Genomic DNA, 21,358 nt, shown 5'->3' with positions numbered 1-21,358 from the left:
GTGAGGGTTAAATATTGATTCTGTATGTATATGTTTTGCTGTTCTTTATTTAATAGATGAATAAAAAACAAAAGATTCACATTTCTGCCTTTAAACCCTCCAAAAATGTATCCCATTCACTTCCGTTGTAAGTGCCTCACTGTCACTTGATTTTTGCTTTTTTAACAGAAGAGACAAGCAATTATTTTTGTGGTAATCAACATTATGCTACAAATGCTGTCGATTGAGCTTAACATGTATTGAACCCAGAATTATCCTTCAATCACAACAACAATCTAATAGCATCCACACCTTAACCTGAAACCAGGCATCCTGTGTACAGAGCCGTATATCGCATGCTGTGATCAGATCCACTCCTTCAACACAAAACACAAATTATACAAACACGACTGCTTAGAAAAATATGTTTTCTGTCTGGTGAAACACAGAGAAGAAACTTCATTGTGAAGTACTAAACAAATTGGTGCCAACAATTAAATAAAAAGCATGAAGTGTGGTGGACCTGTAGAAACTAACCCCCTCCAATACATGCTCCATGAACGGCAACAATCACTGGTTTTGGACACTGTAAAAAAAAGAAAAAGACATGATGAGACATGATGAAACAGATCAGTATTTATCACAAACACACGACCAACAGGATGGTCATTACCACAACAAGATCTCACCTCCTTCTCTACTACTACTATTTTTTTTTTTATCTTGTCTTTCGCCGTGATAGCTCTCAATTATGCAAACAATGTTCTGAGCCAGATTTGAACAGGCGAGAGTAAATAAAGTGAATAACAACTTAAATGTTGGTCTGTTCTTCACACAATATGACATCAAAAGATATGGAGAATAGAGCACAAGTTTGCCTACTTTTATGGTGCATTTTGTTGCAGCTTGACAGTTTTTAATCACTTTTGTATGGAAAAGAGCAGAAATTTCATATCTGGAAGAAGTATTCCTCTAATTCCTTTACGTCCCATATCATCTGTTCTTAGGACTTTAAAAACTTTTATATTTTTCAATGTATTGAGATGCTTTCAAAGTACTTGAATTACCTTTTCTATAACAGAGAAGGTTTCCTGGTATTTGCCTATGATGTGGCGCAAGTTCCATGAGATCCTGGCGGTGTCGTCTCCCTCAGGCTGTAGAATATCACTGGCCATGCTCATCAGGTCAATACCTGTGTACAGAGATTTATTATTCAGTACTTAGTAGGGCTGTAAAAAGGGCTATGAAACTACATTTGAATTTTCACCTAAATATAACCGAAATTCAAAACACCAGTGATCACCAAATTTTTTTAATCAACATTGTCTCCCAAATCAACAAGAGGGTGCACCAAATACATATAAACAGCACCTAGTTATGTTGTTTATTGCAAACATACCAAACAAAAACCCATTTTAAACAAGTGCATACATTTTAAAATTAAATGATTTTTGCCAGTTCTTATTCTCAAATTTTAAGTAAAAAATGTAAACAAGAAAATAAACGCTTCAGTAGACCGTTTAATGTTACTACCATGGTACTCAAGCTTCAAAATACTGACAGCATCACAGTTCTTTTCATTGATTACAGTTGTACAGTTGGTAGTAACATTCCCAGGTAGTAGTGATATTCGGTTGAACGCAGTTGTGAAAAGCCATTTGCGGTGAAAATGCAACCAAAGACCTCCGTAAGTGCTTGGCACACATCTGAAATTCAAATGCATTTTTATCTTAAATTTAACAAATATTCAAATTTCTCATTTTAATTTGACACACCACCAGCGGCATCACGCAACATTTCAATGAGAGCACAGCGACTTCTAGCGACACGAGCTGCAGTGGCCATTGGTGACAGAGATCGCCATGGCGAGCGACAAGACAAGTTGAGAAAATGTCAACTATATGCAAACGACGAGCAACATTCACGAGTGACAGAGAAGTTCAAAGTTTCTGTGAGCGATTTCACTGTTCTGTATCATTTGTCTGTAACCACATACATGGATATGGGATAATAATACAATGATGTGTGGAAAACCGTGACAGCATTCTGAGTGAGTTTGATTCATATAGACATTAAGCACAGATTTTATAAAATGCTCTCCCCTGGAGAATGTTAATTTTTGGAGGCAAAAGAATTGATTCCTTGTCAAATTAGAATGGCATCTTAGTTTTATCGGCAGTATCATTTGTAATAAGCATATCAAAAGCTACTTTGACCAATAGGAAAGCCCAATAGCGACATATATTGCAGAGTCCAGCGACACCAAGCGACAATGCCGCCGGCAGTGTGAGCAGTTCTTTAGTGCTGCAGACTCAATCATTCACAAACTCATTCAGAATGTGACACGGTTTTCAACGCTTCAATTTATTAGCCCATATCCATTTATGTGGTTACAGAATGATATAGAACAGTGAAATCGCTCACAGAAACTTTTAACTTCTCCATCTTGCCTGCATTTGTCTCCAGTATACATATCACTTACAGCAGATGGGTTAAGAGAGCTCCACTGTCTTCACTCTCATTGGCAGTCGCTCGCAAATGTTGCTAGTCATTTGCATAAAGTTGACATTCTCTCAAGTTGTCTGGTCGCTCGCCGTGGCGATCTCTGTCGCCAACGGCCACAATGACGTCTCCTGGCAGCATTTAATAACAATGTACAATTGCTTTATTACAGTAAATACAACTCTCCCAGAAGCAAAGAGGTCGTTCAGCTGCTCCATGACAAAAAGGCAGGCTTCCTCAAGATAATGTGGATTTACAGTTCATGGAATCACGCAATTTTAGCATTATCTTTAGTAGAATTTTCAGAAATGTGCATTAAAAATACTACAAATTTTGATGGAAACCCAGCTTAGTGTATTCTGGTCCTTAGATATGACTATGGTAGAAATCGTTTCAAATTACTAAACCTAAGTATACAATAACGATAGTTCATGTCTTAACAAAAACTAATTGGTATTTTTATTTGCTAAGTTAGATCCCCACTTTCAGTTAATGTTATCGAAATGAAGAATGGTGTACACCCAACAGACAAAACTGCAATTAAGAGAAAATAGACAACAAGCAAGATAGTGTTTGACCATTTTACCAGCTGTGAAGAGCTTCCCAGCACCTGAAAAAACCACAACACGACACTCTGAGTCTTCAGCGATCTGATTGAAGCAGTCAACCATTTCACTGTAAACACAATACAAATATGCACAAAACAATTCTGCATTAACTAATTATGTATATTGTGATCTCTGAAATATATTTGCCATTCACATTAAATAAAGCTTGGGTGGGGTGGATGCTCTGAACATTGCTGAATTGAGCAGCATTTGTAATGGTCATGGATGTCACACTGCACCTCCAGAATGCCTTGTTCATTGCATTGCGTTTCTCTGGTCGACAGAACTCGACGTGAGTGATGGTATCAGCTGGGCGGGTGATTGACAAGGTGGTGAAGAGGGGGTTGGGACCTCCTGAAGTAGACATTCCTCTAACAACATTCAGGACAGGCATCAACAGACCCTGTTCTGATCAGACAACAGACACACCGAATAGAAAGGCTTACAATGGATCACAACAGTTTAAAATGAAATATATACAATTTTAATTAGATTGAATAGATTTTTTGTGGATGTAGGAAGTTCACGCAGGTGTCCAAGCACAGTAACCATAGATGCAGTTCATCACATTAAAGAGATAAATACACAATATTTTCTCACCCATATGAATTTCTTTCTTTTTCAGTACACAAAGAGAACAATTTTGAAAAAACATTCTGCTCACTGATGTCATACAAAGAAGTGGATGGTTACCAAATTCGAATACATTTTACTTTAAATTAAACAAATTAAAAAAGAATAATCATAATTTGATGGCCTTAATTTTTAGTGCTGCAGACTGAATGTTTCTTTTACACCCTGTCTACACTGAAAATGAGCAGCACGTCACTTCAAAAAGCAATAGAACCCATTATAATCAATTACGCTGTCTACACTGGAAGCGCCAACAGTAAAAGGGTGTCCCGTTCCATTTTGCGCTGCACTTGCTGGCGTTACTACTGCCAACAACACAAATAAACAGCTTAGAACGTTCATACTGACACGTCCAGTAATGCATTTATAACTAGATATTTATATTTTCTGAAAACAAGCAAGTAGTGTTTGGCTTGCACAAAAGTCATGTCCTGTACGTAATGCTACACCTCTTCAAGCTTCAAAAAGAACCCAAAAGTATTATTCAGAAATATAATCAATTATTCCATTTGACTCATGCCTTGTTCTGAAGGCATACGATAAGGTTTGGTGAGAGACAAATCAAATATATTATTTAGTGAAACACTAACTAGTGAACATCTCAAGGGTGAGTGAATAATGAATTACATTTTTTTTAAATATATTTTAGGTAAATTATCCAAGTGTATCTGTCTGCTTCTCACAAGACAAAAAGGAACACCCACTACACAAAATGCCTACTGCAAGTAACAGCCCCCTTGGATCAAAAAGCAATTATATTGCCTGAAAAAAATGTTTAACGCAATCGCTATATGATTTATGTGGTCTCAACTATGTAAATCTGACAAAGAATAACATTTTAATTATATGGCACAACAATAACCAGTCAGCCGGGTCGGGTCCCATATTTGTACTTCGGGTCCCGGGTCTGTTTAACATCTGCAGTGACGTGATGACTTTACCAATTGCCGATTGTTTCTTTTATTTAGAAGGTGGGACTTATTCCGCCATATCGGTGTTTGACAGATGACGGAAACCGAAGTGCATTATTGGTGTCGGCACAATTTTTGAGATATTGTGGTTGGAGTTTGTTTGCTTTGTATATCTAAAATCTATGTCTCAAAGAGCACAGATGACAGCAAATTAGTGATGCTAACGTCAACGGCCGTGGCACTGAATGTGCAATCGTTGTTATAGTTCAAAAGGGCAAACAGTGGAAGTTATCGTATTATGCGAGATATAAAAAAACTGCAAAGCTGCATAGTCGCGTTTGTCATCTGCCACCATGACCAAAATTGGACTTTTGAAGCTGAAATAATGAGTGGATTATACATGCGCTTTCAATCAGCAAGAGAGGAACAACATGGATGTTATTATGCCATCTTTCTTGGCAAGGAGGATGGATTGTATGCGTCAAGGTCAGGTACAGGAGAGAAGGCTACTAACGTAACATTAGGTAAGACACAAAGGTTTATTTTCACAACTTGACATTTTACTTATTAACAGCAATTATCTGTGGGATCTGTGCCGATCGGGTTCAGTCGGGTCTGTGTGTACCGGCCGGGTCCAGATTTCAAATATTAGACTGGTCCGAGTGGGTTCCGGGTAGTACATTTACGGCATTTCTCGTTTCTGCATGGGTCCGGGTCCAAATTTTCAAATAATAGACGGTCTAGGTTGGTTCCGGATAGCACATTTCCGGGTCTCTTCGGGTTCGGGCACACATTTTTGGATGCGTGAAAACCTCTAGAACTTTGACATAGGGGAAACATACAGGGAACAGACTTTGACAAAGGGGAAAAATAAGGGGGAACAGACTTCGACAAAGGGGAAACATAGGGGGAACAGACTTTGACAAAGGGTAAACAGGCTTTGGCAAAGGGGAAACATAGGGGAAACAGACTTTGACATAGGGGGAACAGTCTTTGACATAGGGGGAACAGACTTTGACATAGGGGGAACATAGGGGGAACAGACTTTGACAAAGTGGAAACAGACTTTGACAAAGGGGAAACATAGGGGGAACAGATTTTGACATAGGGGGAACAGACTTTGACAAAGGGGAAACATAGGGGAACAGACTTTGACAAAGGGGGAACAGACTTCGACATAGGGGAACATACTTTGACATGGGGGGAACAGACTTTGACATAGGGGGAACATAGGGGGAACAGACTTTGGCATAGGGGAAACATAGGGGGAACAGACTTTGACAAAGGGGGAGCATTGGGGGAAACAGACTTTGACAAAGGGGGAAAAGACTTTGAAAAAGGGTAAACATAGGTGGAACAGACTTTGACAAAGGGGGAACATTGGGGGAACAGACTTTGACAAAGGGGAAACATAGGGGGAAAAGACTTTGGCAAAGGGGAAACATAGGGGAAACAGACTTTGACATAGGGGGAACAGACTTTGGCATAGGGGAAACATAGGGGGAACAGACTTTGACAAAGGGGAACATAGGTGGAACAGACTTTGACAAAGTGGAAACAGACTTTGGCAAAGGGGAAACATAGGGGAAACAGAATTTGACATAGGGGGAACAGACTTTGACATGGGGGAACATAGGGGGAACAGACTTTGACATAGGGGGAACAGACTTTGACAAACGGGAAACATAGGGGGAACAGACTGACAAAGTGGAAACAGACTTTGGCAAAGGGGAAACAGGGGGAACAGACTTTGGCAAAGGGGAAACATAGAGGGAACAGACTTTGACATAGGGGGAACAGACTTTGACAAAGGGGAAACATAGGGGGAACAGACTTTGACAAAGGGGAAACATAGGGGGAACAGACTTTGACAAAGTGGAAACAGGGGGAACAGACTTTGACATAGGGAGAACAGACTTTGACAAATGGGGAAACATAGGTGGAACAGACTTTGACAAAGTGGAAACAGACATTGGCAAAGGGGAAACATAGGGGGAACAGACTTTGACATAGGGGGAACAGACTTTGACAAAGGGGAACATAGGGGGGAACAGACTTTGACATAGGGGAACAGACTTTGACAAAGTGGAAACAGACTTTGGCAAAGGGGAAACATAGGGGGAACAGACTTTGACAAAGTGGAAACATAGGGGGAACAGACTTTGACAAAGGGGAAACATAGGGGGAACAGACTTTGACAAAGGGGAACATATGGGGAACAGACTTTGACAAAGGGGGAACAGACTTTGACAAAGGGGGAACAGACTTTGACATAGGGGGAACAGACTTTGGCATAGGGGAAACATAGGGGGAACAGACTTTGGCATAGGGGAAACATAGGGGGAACAGACTTTGACAAAGGGGAAACATAGGGGGAATAGACTTCGACAAAGGGGAAACATAGGGGGAACAGACTTTGACAAAGGGGAAACATAGGGGGAACAGACTTTGACAAAGGGGGAACAGACTTTGACATAGGGGGAACAGACTTTGACATAGGGGGAACAGACTTTGGCATAGGGGAAACATAGGGGGAACAGACTTTGGCATAGGGGAAACAGGGGGAACAGACTTTGACAAAGGGGAAACATAGGGGGAATAGACTTTGACAAAGGGGGAGCATTGGGGGAACAGACTTTGACAAAGGGGGAAAAGACTTTGAAAAAGGGTAAACATAGGTGGAACAGACTTTGACAAAGGGGGAACATTGGGGGAACAGACTTTGACAAAGGGGAAACATAGGGGGAACAGACTTTGACAAAGGGGAAACATAGGGGGAACAGACTTTGACAAAGGGGGAACAGACTTTGACATAGGGGGAACAGACTTTGACATAGGGGGAACAGACTTTGACATAGGGGGAACATAGGGGGAACAGACTTTGACAAAGGGGAAACATAGCGGGAATAGACTTTGACAAAGGGGAAACATAGGGGGAATAGACCTTGACAAAGGGGAAGCATTGGGGGAACAGACTTTGACAAAGGGGGAAAAGACTTTGAAAAAGGGTAAACATAGGTGGAACAGACTTTGACAAAGTGGAAACAGACTTTGGCAAAGGGGAAACATAGGGGAAACAGAATTTGACATAGGGGGAACAGACTTTGACATAGGGGGAACAGACTTTGACAAAGGGGAAACATAGGGGGAACAGACTTTGAAAAAGGGGAAACATAGGGGGAACAGACTTTGACATAGGGAGAACAGACTTTGACAAATGGGGAAACATAGGTGGAACAGACTTTGACAAAGTGGAAACAGACATTGGCAAAGGGGAAACATAGGGGGAACAGACTTTGACAAAGTGGAAACAGACATTGGCAAAGGGGAAACATAGGGGGAACAGACTTTGACATAGGGGGAACATAGGTGGAACAGACTTTGACAAAGGGGAAACATAGGGGGAACAGATTTTGACAAAGTGGAAACATAGGGGGAACAGATTTTGACAAAGTGGAAACAGACTTTGAAATGTATTTGCTTCATACATGAAAGAAATGTTGCCATCTGGTGGAAAATATAAAGATTTTACATTTTGAAGCCAGAGCTCCAGAATGAAAGCATACAAAGAATCCATGATTTTATGCTTCAATGGCATTGGGGTCAAATATTGCGGTTTTAATGGTTTCATTGGGAACATTTTTGTCCTGAAGGTCCTGAGTGTAACTATTTTGTGAACACAGTGTATTATAGATTTATTATAGGAACTGAGGTTAAAATATCAAAACTCCCCCAAAACTACACACCTTTGGCTTAAATTTATGCCATTGGCATTAACACAGCCAAAATGATATAAATAAATTAAAAAGAAAAATGTCCCGAAGGGCGCATAAGGGTTAAATGTCCAAATACTTTTGAGGCCACTGTATAATAATATAATAATAATAATAATAAACATTTATAGTATTTTTACATTTGTATACCACTTAGGTATATTATTTTCATTTACACGGTTTTATAAGTTTCCGTTCATTGCTGTTCTTTCTCTGTAATGCTAACTCTTAATTTTTTTTATTTTTTGAGCATGCAGAACCGACATTTCGTTGTCAGCCATTTCTACTACATGCTGTATTGTGTAATTGATAAATACAATTTTTGATTGGATTAATCCTTTATTTTATTACACTAAATTGATTCTATCAAATCGATTTAATTATACACTTGATTTATTTTTAAATGGCAAGCAGTGATAGGACAAATTAATACGAATAAATGTACAGAGATAAATAACACCTATTATTGAACGTGTGACCTTTCACCCAGTTAACTACACACGTAATAAAGTCACATACAGTTACAGAAAAGTAATACATTCTCAATACAGTGTAAATGAAACTGACATTAGGACATATTGTCTAACAAAACACGAGTCTTTTGTTTTGTCATTTGTTTTCTTAAAAAGTATGTACAGAGCGTCTTGTCAAGGATGGTCCTTCATCCTATCATCATTTACTAAAGTTCACAGCGACATATATTACAATATCATTGTGAATATTAACTGTGAATGCAATCAATTAGACATATGATCTAACAGGATGACTTACTTGTGAGAGCAGATCTGAATAGAAATGTCATTGTTGTCCTTTGACCAATATATTCTCACAGACTAAGACTCAAAACTCACTTCAATAGTGTCGTTTTATCTTCTGAGGCTGTGTGAGACAAGTAAGTCCTCAAAAAACTGAAAGCAGGTATTAGGAGTGCTATTTTAGTTCTGTTTAGCAGGACGCCATGTTTTTTATTTTTTACTATGACGTACGGTGCCTCGTTGAGGTCAATGGGTGACAGTATTTTTACACGCTTTTCACCAGCAGATGTCCTCCGCGTGCAGTGTGTCGAACTCCATTGTATCGCGTCAGAGGCGCTTAGAAGTTTCAGAAACTTTCCTCCCATCAAGGGACTTTCAGCAAACGAAACACTTTTAATTCGATAGAACAATTCAATTGAACTGCATAATGAAGCACTTAAAACTTCATATAACATCAAAACTATAAACGTGTTTAAATTAACAAGTTTATTACTATTAAAAAATCATAATTTTCCGAAATGAAGACCTTTTAGGCTATCTTTATTTTTCTTTACATTTTTCTAAATGTATGTACTTATCAAGCCTCGCATTTCTGTTTGGCTATAAAAAACGTGAATGTTGAATCATGCCTGGCTGGCAAAGAAATGGCAGTTCAACTTACTATAGAAGTGAATGGAGCAAATCCATAAATGTTAAATTTGTCACTGTTTTAACCATTGTGTGTCATTAAAAATAGTTACTCTGAGGTCCTTATAGACAAAAAATAGTTTTAGTAAAGTTTTAGTAATAGTGTTAATAAACTGCCATAAAACTATTAAATATTGTTATTATTTTTTACTTTCACTGACTTTTTTAACCAGCATCAGTCCTGATCATAACTACCAAATGGTCATTCTTTTCAGGATTTGAACCCTTTAAATGCCAGTTTGTTTATATAATGCCACTGTTGTTTTTTACACAATTTTAGCTGCATCATTTATTCAATTGGCCTGCAGTGCTCTATAATATAGCAAACAGAAAATATGAAAAAAGCATGTATTTGCTCCACAGGCTAAACATGAGAAAATGGTGCCATCTAGTGGAAAAAATGACAAATGTCAATTATGAAGCCAGGGCTCTAGAATGAAAGCATAATATCATATAATTCATGATTTTATGCTTTAATGGCACTGGGATCAAATATTGTGGTTTTAATTGGTTTCAATGGGGAAATTTCTATCCTGAAGTTCCTTAGTGTAACTATTTTGCGTACACAGTGTATGTATTATAGAATAACAGAGTTTCTATTAGGAATTTCCCCAAATATAACATTATTTTAGTGTTATTAAATTGCTTACTAACATATATTTGTTATATAACATATATATATTGACAAAGTATGTCATGTGATACATTTATTTCAATCACTTTTGGCATTTTATAATATCTCAACTCTATTGCAACAACTTGTGATTTATTCTGTTTTTAGAAATGGAACAGTGTAGAGTTACAATTTTAGTACATGCATTTTTCACAAATTAATCTATTTGGTCTGCTCTAGAAGTCAAATTGGGCCCACTTTGCACATTCATAGCAACAAATTAATTCCTTCCCACTTATATCAAACAATCTGTTGCAGTGTTACCGGGGTTCAGGTAGGTGCTTTAGTTTTTTCTATTAAAATAACATTCAATAGGTCTTTTACCATTGGTGGGCCTTTAGCTTAATTTTACCCTATAATTTAGAATCATGTAGCAAGCCTATGTATTAATATTTGACCTGTTCAAAACTGTAAATGAAAAAAACATTTTAATTAAAAAAATAAAAATAAATGTGTGTGTGTGTGTGCGCATGGGGGGGGTTCAGGACCCCCCTAAAATATCATTAAAATATGTGTATTTTAAAAAATATAATGATATATTCTTAAAATAATTGTTTAAGAAATAAAATAATACAAATGCAAACGGGGCAACAACAAAAAAAACCTTGGTGTCCCCTTCAAAAATTGCTCTTGAGAATTGTTATGTTTATTGTCCCCCCCAACATTTTGATGAAATTTTCGCCCCTGTATGTGTGTGTGTGTGTGTGTGTGTGTGTGTGTGTGTGTGTGTGTGTGTGTGTGTGTGTGTGTGTGTGTGTGTTTGTGTGTCTTTGTGCAACCCCCATTTGAGAAGAAATTCTGCAATTTGTGGGTAAGATGCAGTACCCAGTGCAGCAGGTGGGGAAGCTAGAGAACAGTATGTGACCAAGGGCTAAATTTGACATAAATGTGATTTTAGGTAACATTTGATTCATAGATGTACAAAAAACTATTTGTTGCATTACATCCATAAAATCCAAAGGTAAAAGATCACAACTGGTTCTACGCATGTCAAATTGACCTGTTAAGACAATGGAAGGAACAATTTGGTTTAAATTAAATGTAACATTCATAAACATATTTGTTCTGCTCCTCACTATGAACAATTGGTAGTTGCATTGAATTAATAACATTTATCATTGTATTTGCTACTTCAATTGCTGCTCAAATCACTAAATCTGATGCATTCAGTAACATTTTCAATGTGTAACTGGTATAGTCTGCGTTGTGTGTTTGATCGAATTAGACACTGGACATCCGTGGTTGGGTTGACTCGTGAGATATTAATTAAAGGAAAAATTCATATAAAATGTATTTTCAAGAAAAATATTAAATCAGATTAATTGGAGCTCAGCATAAACAGAGCCTTTGTATCAAGGGAGCCTACAAGGTTAACATAGATCCATACAATGCAAGTGAATGGTGGCCAGAACTTTGAAGATCCAAAAAGCACATAAAGGCAGTATAAAAGTAATCAATATGACTCCAGTGGTTAAATCCATATCTTCAGAAGTGATATGATAGGGGTGAGTGAGAGACAGATCAATATTTATGTGTGTTTTTACTATATATCTCCACACTTACGTTCAAATATTTCTTCTTTTGTTTTTGCCAATTTGCCTTCTTTGTGCATATCACCACCTATTGGGCAGTGAGGAGAATTAATAGTAAAAATGGACTTAAATAATAAACTGTTTCTCACCCACACCTACCATATAGCTTCTGAAGATATGGATTTAACCACTAGAGTCTTATGGATTACTTTTATGTAGCCTTTATGTGCTTTTTGGGCCTTCAAAGTTCTGATCACCATTCACTTTCATTGTATGGACCAACAGAGCTGAGATATTTTTCTAAAAATCTTTGTTTGTTTTCAGCAGTAGAAAGAAACTCATAAACATCTGGGATGGCATGGGAGTGAGTAAATGATGGGAAAATTTAATTTTTGGGTGAACTATTCCTTTAATGAATTGACTTCCTGTCCGCTAATCTTCAGCATGTTTTACACTAATCAGTCATTTTGGAGTGAACTATGTGTGGAGGTCACTATGATAAATTTGTTTTTTTGTAAGAGAAGACACTTCTTTTTGCGACAGGTAGGTGTCAGTTTACGACTCTCGCCATTTATTTGTATGGTATTCGCAAACTCTGATGTATGTCGTAACACGCTATTACTGTTACGCTCTCTCCCATGATAAAAGCGTGGAGATTGTTATCTCGGAATAGAAGCTCTCTGGTGTAAACCTACCAGAAACAATGCCGAAAGGGAAGAGGAGGAGCTAAGACAGGAAATTATTGTGAACACAATTGCAGTCCGAAAATTAAAGGAACAGAGACACACACATACACAGACAGACACATCAGGTACACAAAGATAATTTACTAAGTAATTTTACATATGAGTAATACATGACTATGTGAAATATAATTTCATAACTGTTACAAATGCATTGTATTAAAGAGGTCTTTTTTTTCTGAGGTCCACTTATTATTCCTGAAATATGCCCTAAAGGGCAAGCGTCCCCTTTGACCTGGCCATGCTGTATGCGTAATTTTGCGCCATCAGCCAGTCAGCATTGCTAGCATGTAGGGACATCATTTTCCTGTTGCTCCAAAGTGATTAGTCACATGGCATTTAAGGCTCAGTTGATTGGCTAAAATGACATTATGACTTTAAAGGGTTTTTAAATTATCATGTTATATATGTTACATATCAACAGCAATGAATTACAGTGCTGATCCTCTCGTGGTGTTATTCTATAGATGGCTGTCATTATGTCTAAAAGCGTCTTAGGTTCTGAAGAGCAGTTCTTTTGGTAACCTGAAAAACAAATCTTTTTTGTTTTTGATGTGAAGTATTTTGTACAATCCCCTTTGGATTTTTTTTCTTAAAATTTTCTTTTAGCTACATTTTCTCCCAGAACTTTTTTTATAACATAATATTTGTCTCAGCTTTATGTATGCATATTGTGTACATAAGGTATGTGTCACATACTGAAGTCCTATGATGGCGCCAGGTTTGGAAATCTGTAAAAGGGAGAAAGCTAGGTTCTCTTACGAGAGGTTCTCTCGTATTGCGTAAGCTAGCTTACGCTACGGGAAAGATTCATCTTTTCTGAGATATTGAAGCCAAAAAATTATCCTTAATTTTTGTATCCATTGTCAACGCAGTGCGGCAGCTGCAGACCTTGAGCGGGCTAGCTAGCGAGCTCATAGGTTGCTCTGCGGCAACTGCTGCAGCCTATAGACGAGCTTGGGCGAACTCGCGATCCAATGAGAGGCGTCCGCGCTCACTGCAACAAAGCCCGCCAAAATGGGCGTGACTAGAGTGCATATAAGCGTAGTTCGTGAGGCTGGAACCCTGATTTTCATCTCTTCAGCGAGCTCTTCGCATCTCTGAACTGGAAGCCGCGTCGCCGTTCAAGGGGCATCAAGCAAGCGTGGACAGCGCCAAGAAGCCGGCCGTCTTCGCCACCTTCAGCCGTCCTGCGAGCTACGCCATCCGGCGACGTATCCTTTTAAAGCAAGCTAGTTCTTATGAACTTCACAAAAGAGTACTGAGCGTCTTTTTAAAGATGCCTCGCTCCACTTGCGCCTCATGCCGCCCCTCTCAGCACCGGAGACCGCCACGCCATCTGGCGCTCTCTGCCTGGGACTGGGGCATGCAGAGCTCGCCCTCGCTGAAGGCGGATGCGATCTCTGCGAGGAGCTTCCGATGTCGACCCTGCGGGCTCGACTCGAGCGCTCAGGACCGAGCCGCCGCGTCGCCTTCCATTCAGCCGCGCGAGTAAAAGCGCTGCTCTCAAAGGCTGCCGGAACCAGTGGTAGAAGCGATTGCCTCGCCGGAGCCCCTCCCTCGAGCATCGCCTTCACCCTCCCCGCCCACTCGGACGCCAGCAGTTGCCGCCGAGCGGCTGCTCTGCTGCCATCTCGGACGAAGAAGCGGAGGATAAGGGCTGTTCCATCATGGCTTTGGACAGCGAGGAGTGGTCAGGCTCACACGCCTCCTCCTCGCCCAGGAATCCAGCAGGACCCGCCCGAGTCGGCGGGGAACTAACGCCTCCTCACACAGGCCGCCGACCGCCTCGGGCTCGAGTGGTCACCGCCCCTGAACAGGCTCCCAACAGACTCCACGCCGCACCTTTGCCCGCCCTCCGCGAGATGGCGGCCTAGCTGGTGCTCCCGCCTAAGGCCTGCAGAACTACTTCCGCCTGTGTTGGCCGCGCCTGTACCGCCGCCGCCAAGTCGCATCTGCTCTGCATTCCATGGCCGTCTTACAGACAGAGGCTGTTTCAGATCTGACTAGCCGACTTGGGAGAAGCTGAACGCACTACGCCGCTGTCTCTGTCCGGTCTCTTCGGTTCCGCGGTGAGTGGCATTGTTGACCGTTCTCGAAGCCCAAGCCATGAATCTCTTTCTGCCTCGTCGCGCTAGCTCCTCTGCAGGCCGCCCACGTGACCAGCCTCCTGCACGCAGCCTCTTCACAGCGCCCAGCTCAACAAGCCAGACTTCTCAGCGCCGACAGGGCGGCCGCCCTCGACAGCGCTCAGACAGCCGCCCCTCGCGGGCCTCGGCCTAAGATTGTACTGAAACCTGAGCAACCGAAGTCCTCCTAGCGTTGTTGAGAAAACGACGGCTCAGTCCCGCCACGGCCGGACCACCGTCAAAGCTTCGCCCCTGTCAGTCCCCTTCTCTCAGGCTACTGCAGTGGTGGATTCAGCAGCCAACAAGCCGGTGATACTACCCGCTTGTTCTGCACTCAAACGCCGCTTTCACGGCGACCCAAAGAAATCTTGTAAAGAGTAAACATGCCTTATGTGTAGAAAATGTGCCCACAATCCAGTGCTCACCCCTACACACAAGCATTACACATCCCGTGTCCCTATCAGAGCACACTCACATAAGCGGTTACGACCCGCCGAGTGTTAGAGTTAATAAACGCCACCACGAGCCCGCGCAGCGCCCTCCTCTGCCCGCTCTGTCACACGGCCAGCTGTATGTAAGTCCCGTGACGCCTCTGTCAGTCCCCTTCTCTCAGGCTACTGCAGTGGTGGATTCAGCAGCCAACAAGCCGGTGATATTACCCGCTTGCCTGCACTCAAACGCCGTTTCCACGGCGGCCCAAAATAAAGCCTTATGTGTAGAAAATGTACCCACGATCTAGTGTTCACCTCTACACACAAGCATTACACGTTCCGTGTCCCCATCAGAGCACACTCAAAAGCGGTTACTGAACCACTCGAGTGTTAGAGTCAATAAATGCGCCACGAATACGCGCGGCGCCCATTCTCTGCCCGCTCTGTCACACGGCCAGCAAACACTTCTCTGTATGTAAGTCCCGTGCTCGTGGCTATGCTTAGCGATCACTTAACAGACGTGACTCTTTCCCCATTCACCTCAATCGGAAGTCACTCACAGAACAGCCTGTCCATGCTGTCTGCGAGCAGTCCAGCATAAGCACAGTAAGCGGCCACACATTCTGTTCAGCTGCTGTGTGCGGCAATCAGAGCGATTTGGCCATTCACCCTCTAACATTACGCTTCAAAGCGTGGGAAGATATTCCAGGGATATCCGAATGGGTGTTAAGCACAATAAAACAGGGCTATTTGCTACAGTTCGATCGCCGCCCTCCTTGCTTCAGAGCTGCTCGAAACTACTTTGAACACGGAAGCAGCGTGCATGCTTCGCTCAGAAATAGCAAACCTTCTGTGCAAAAGGGCCATAGAGAGAGTGCCGCCTCCCTGAGCGAAGTCGGGGTTTTACAGCCGTTATTTTCTTGTCCCCAAGAAAGACGGCGGCCTCAGACCAATATTAGATCTCAGGGTTTTGAACAAAGCGCTTGCAAAAAGACCGCTCAAAATGCTTACAACCAGCAAACTCCTCGCAAGATGTGCCTAGGGGACTGGTTTATTTCTCTCGATCTGAAAAATGCATACTTTCAGATTCAGATAAATCCCGTCACAGGCCATTCTTGAGATTCGCCTCGACGGCCAGGTTTATCAATACACCGTCCTTCCGCTCGCCTGTCCTTAGCACCCGTACTTTCACGAAGTGCATGGATGCGGGCGCCGCACCCCTGCGGAGTCAGGGTTTGCGAATTCTGAACTATTTGGACGATTGGCTGATTTTGGCACAATCACATACGGAGCTTCTGTCTCACAGGACAGTTCACCTCAGTCATCTGAACAGTTTGGGCCTTGCAGTCAATTGGACCAAGAGCTCACTACAGCCCAGTCAGGCAATTTCCTTCCTTGGAATAGAACTAGACTCAGTGGCAATGACGGCTCGCTTATCTACACAGCTGCGGCCGTGTACAGCGACTAGCCGCGTCATTTCAGATGAACAGCCTCACACCTCTGAAGAAATTTCAGAGAGTGCTAGGCTACATGGCCTCAGCCGCAGCAGTACTTCAGCTGGGTTTACTGCACATGCTCGCTTCAGCATTGGCTAAACACCCGCGCTCGCCGGGCTTGGGCCACAGGCCGCCAGCCCATCAAGGTGACTCAGACCTGTATTTCAGCTCTGCAGCCCTGGACAGCGGCCGAATGGTATCAGCGGGAGTGACAATGGGAGCTGTATCTCGCCGAAAAGTCATCTCGACAGACGCGTCCAACACGGGTTGGGGCGCGTCTCGCGAGGGCTCTCCGGTTTTCGGCCTATGGTCAGTTCAGGAAAAGCTCCTTCACATAAATTGTCTGGAAATGATAGCGGTCGAGCACGCCGCGGCGCTTTCTCCCGGTCATTCAGGGTCACCACGCCCTGGTCCGCTCGGACAACAGATCTGTGGTATCCTACCTAAACCGTCAGGGCGCGTCAGATCCAGGAACCTCTTCCATCTGACTAAACGCATACTGAGTTGGTCCCAGTGCCACCTGCGCCGCTGAGGGCGACGCGACGTGCCAGGCCACCTGAACGACGGCCCGGACAGACTGTCCAGAGACAATATTCCCCAGGGAATGGTCCCTGCACGCTCAAACAGTCCAGACGTTATGGCACCTATTCGGCAGAGCGGAGATAGACCTCTTTAGCGCCCAAAGAGAACTCTCACTGCCCAATATTTTTCTCGAAGCGAGGACGCCGCTGGCCCAGGACTGGCCCAGACGCCCGCTTACGCCTTCCCTCCCGCCTCGCTATTGCCACAGGTAATGCAGAGGATCAGGAAGCAGCGCCACTCGGTGCTCCTCATAGCCCCGTTGGGAGAATCAGACATGGTTCCCGAGCTTACGCAGCTGTCACTGACAGCGCGTGGCCCATCCCAGTGAGAGCAGATTTCCTCTCTCAAGCTCGCGGCACAATTTGGCATCCCCACCCAGAGCGCTGGGCTGCATGCGTGGGTGATCAACGACTACCCGTCGCTCTGCCAGAAGGAGTAATAAACACCATCATACACGCTAGAGCCCCTTCCACGAGAAGACTCTATGCGCCAAAATGGTCTGTGTTCTCAAAATGGTGCACCGACCGAGACCTGGACCCGCGGACATGTGGGGTGTCGTCGCTGCTCAGTATTTCTACAAGAGCTGCTGGATAAGGGCAGATCCCCATCCACGCTCAAAGTGTATGTGGCGGCCGCTGTGGCGTTCAGCTGAACCCCTGCACGGCCAGTCATGGGGTAAAAACGAGCTGGTCATCCGCTTCCTCAGGGGAGCTAGAAGGATGAACCCCCGCGCCTCCATCGGTTCCTATCTGGGATCTTTCTATAGTTCTCGAAACTATGAAAGCCCCCTTTCGAACCACTTCAATCCGTGGATTTGAAATACCTTTCACTCAAAACCGCTTTTCTGACTGCCCTGTCATCAGTCAAACGTGTGGGAGACCTTCACGCGCTGTCTGTCAGCCATGCGTGTCTTGAGTTTGGACCAAGTGACTCCAAGGTCATTTTAAAGCCTAGACACGGCTATGATCCCAAGGTGATCGGTACTCCTTTCAGAGCACAGGTCATTTCCCTATCGGCGCTGCCAGCATCCGTTAGCTGAACGCGACGCCAATCTCCTTTGCCCGGTCAGAGCACTGAGATTGTATACTGCGCGCCCGCCGCTTTCAGACGCTCTGAGCAGCTTGTTTGGCTCGAGGGCGCACCAAAGGTCTCGCCGTCTCGAAACAGACACTATCTAGATGGATAGTGGACGCTATTGCTGCTACATACGCGTCAAAAGACCTGCCATGCCCGTTGGGCATTAGGGCTCACTCCACTAGAGGCATGGCATCCTCGTGGGCATGGTCCAGCGGGATTTCCATTCACGACATATGTGTGGCAGCGGATGGACTTCCCTCCACCTTTGTCAGATTTTACAATATGGAAGTGCCCGCTCTGCAGGCAAAACTACTAGCGGTTTAATACGCTACAGCTCCCTGGTGAGCTGCACTGATGGGACACATTCCACACAGACCGGCACCGCCGCTCTGTCGCTCCCTTCCCACTATGTGCTTATGTATTACACAATCAATGACCCGCATTCTTGCCGGCCAAATATTATTTCCCCACTCATAAGGGCTCCCACGGGTCCCCCTTAATTCCCTGGGGCTCATACAGTGGATGCTTGAGCGCGACGGCGTTGACAATGGGTTCCCGTAGCGTAAGCTAGCTTACGCAATACGAGAGAACCTCTCGTGAAGAGAACGTATCGGTTACCTAACGTAACCTCGGTTCTCTCTAGATGAGGGAACGAGTATTGCGTAGCCGCCGTGCTCGCGCCACGCAGCTGACTTTTCGCTTCAGTCAATGAAAACCAGGGTTCCAGCCTACGAACTACGCTTATATGCACTCTAGTCACGCCCATTTTGGCGGGCTTTGTTGCAGTGAGCGCGGACGCCTCTCATTGGATGCGAGTTCAGCCCAAGCTCGTCTATAGGCTGCAGCAGTTGCCGCAGAGCAACCTATGAGCTCGCTAGCTAGCCCGCTCAAGGTCTGCAGCTGCCGCGACTGCGTTGACAATGGATACAAAAATTAAGGATAATTTTTTGGCTTCAATATCTCAGAAAAGATGAATCTTTCCCGTAGCGTAAGCTAGCTTACGCAATACTCGTTCCCTCATCTAGAGAGAACCGAGGTTACGTTAGGTAACCGATACGATTTGTTAGGATTCCCATTCATCTCATTTGCTGGACTGGCACATGCCCCTCTGAAAGTATGCTGCCATATTTGCTCATGGGCATTCAGTTATAGAAACATTATATTTAGCCAATCAACTGAGCCTTAAATGCCATGTTTATTTATCTCTAAAAGTCAACCATATGCAAAACTAATACTTGTGATTTTAGAAACTTTCAGTTTCAGACTGTGTCCCCTGTCTCTGCTCTTATATTTGTTGCTCTGCTCTCTATTGTTGCTATGTAAAAAGAAATGGTGTCTGAACAGAGTGAAGCCACATAGTTAGCTTTGAATATACTGTTTATCTATTGTACTATTGTACTTCATATGTCAATAAAGACATCATTGTACATCGTCATGCCTTTGTATTTTTGTATTTGCTCATCAAATTACATTTCAAGGGCATTTTCTGCCACTAGTTTAAAAGATATACAGGGAGAGGTTGACTGATTATTCTGTCAGCCTTTATATATATATATATATATATATATATATATATATATAAATCTTTTTGATGTATTGCTTTTTCACAGATCTTTGCAATTAAGAATTTCATTTAATCTTTGCAATCTAATGTCTTCTAACATTATTTGAGGTTAGCATTGATGAGTCATGGTTGAGCTCTTGTAAATAAACATTTGATCATTGAAAATAGGGCTTAACAAGGATACAGTGGAGTAATGTGCTTATGTTTTTTTTTTCATTAAGCAATAATATCTGACATGAAATACAAGGGAGTTATTTAACTTACTTGCCATAATAAAGCACACTGTAAAAATTAAATTTTGTTGTTTTTACAAAAAAAAACTGGCAGTTGTGGTTGCCAGAATAATTAGGTAAAAAAAAAATAGAGTAAAAATGTAAACAACTTTACTTTAAAATTGTTGTAATTTATATGACCATAAAAGCACTGTGTAAAAACAAATCTGTAATTTACAGTAACAAAAACATCATAAACTTAAAAAACTATAAAAATCTGCTTTTTACTTAACAGAAGGTATTGTTAATCACTGGAAACATTACAGAAGAGCACATGATGACATGAAGTTCATCAATAGTGAGCCTTCCGTGAGCAATGAATGACCTATAAACATGTAGCGACAGGGCTCAGTGTCACTCACACAAACACTAAACACCATCAAATATTAACTAAAGTACATCAGATATAACACAGAACACCCCAAAGTACATAACTGATATTAAAATAAGAAGAAAATTAAGAAGAAACATAACTATATCCATGCAGGGAATTCTGGGAACACCCGATTATTGTTTTAACTGTAATTTACCGTAATTATTCACATCAGGAGTGGGTTCTTGGTTCTGAGCATGAGTGATATCGGCCATGATATCCCACTGTACAGGAGTAACTAGGAGAGTAGGAGGAATGATGAAGGTCACAGGGTTTTTATCACTGGAGTAATCATAAATGTGGGAAAGAGCATCAGCTTTGGTGTTCTTAGAACCAGGTCGAAAGGTGACTGTAAAGTCATACCTGGAGAAGAAGAGAGACCATCTGGCTTGACGAGGATTTAGACGTTTGGCTGATTGAATGTACTTTAGGATGATGGTCTGTAATCACCAGAAAAGGATGATGCGCCCCCTCTAACCAGTGTCTCCACTACTCAAATGCTGTTTTCCAAAAGTTCTCGATTGCCGACATCGTAGTTTCTCAGCCAAAGATAATTTGCGTGAGTTGAATCCACAGGGATGGAGTTTTGCTGGAGATCCTTGTCGCTGAGAGAGTACCGCACCTACTCCAGAGTCAGA

General features: G+C 42.5%; 1 protein-coding gene across 2 annotated transcripts in view; it reads right to left on the bottom strand.

The window, feature by feature from the left end:
- Nucleotides 1-9,388, bottom strand: part of LOC127630196 (delta(3,5)-Delta(2,4)-dienoyl-CoA isomerase, mitochondrial-like) — a 30,764-nt gene extending 21,376 nt beyond the window's left edge. The window contains exons 1-6 of one of the 2 annotated variants that reach the window (XM_052107668.1): nt 9,258-9,388; nt 3,329-3,497; nt 3,068-3,156; nt 1,047-1,171; nt 517-565; nt 292-356 (exon numbers count right to left, since the gene is read on the bottom strand). In XM_052107668.1, the coding sequence (XP_051963628.1) occupies nt 292-356; nt 517-565; nt 1,047-1,171; nt 3,068-3,156; nt 3,329-3,483 (483 nt within the window). In that variant the 5' untranslated portion in view covers nt 3,484-3,497; nt 9,258-9,388. Of the gene's footprint in view, nt 1-291; nt 357-516; nt 566-1,046; nt 1,172-3,067; nt 3,157-3,328; nt 3,498-9,177 lie in introns of both variants that reach the window. The other variant, XM_052107667.1, reaches the window with a different exon arrangement.
- Between the last annotated feature and the right edge of the window lie 11,970 nt (nt 9,389-21,358).

The sequence above is a fragment of the Xyrauchen texanus genome, chromosome 36 (assembly GCF_025860055.1).
Source record: "Xyrauchen texanus isolate HMW12.3.18 chromosome 36, RBS_HiC_50CHRs, whole genome shotgun sequence".
In the NCBI taxonomy this organism is placed as follows: Eukaryota; Metazoa; Chordata; class Actinopteri; order Cypriniformes; family Catostomidae; genus Xyrauchen; species Xyrauchen texanus.
Note: the sequence above shows the minus strand (reverse complement) of the source record. Positions and strands in the feature narration are given on the sequence as shown.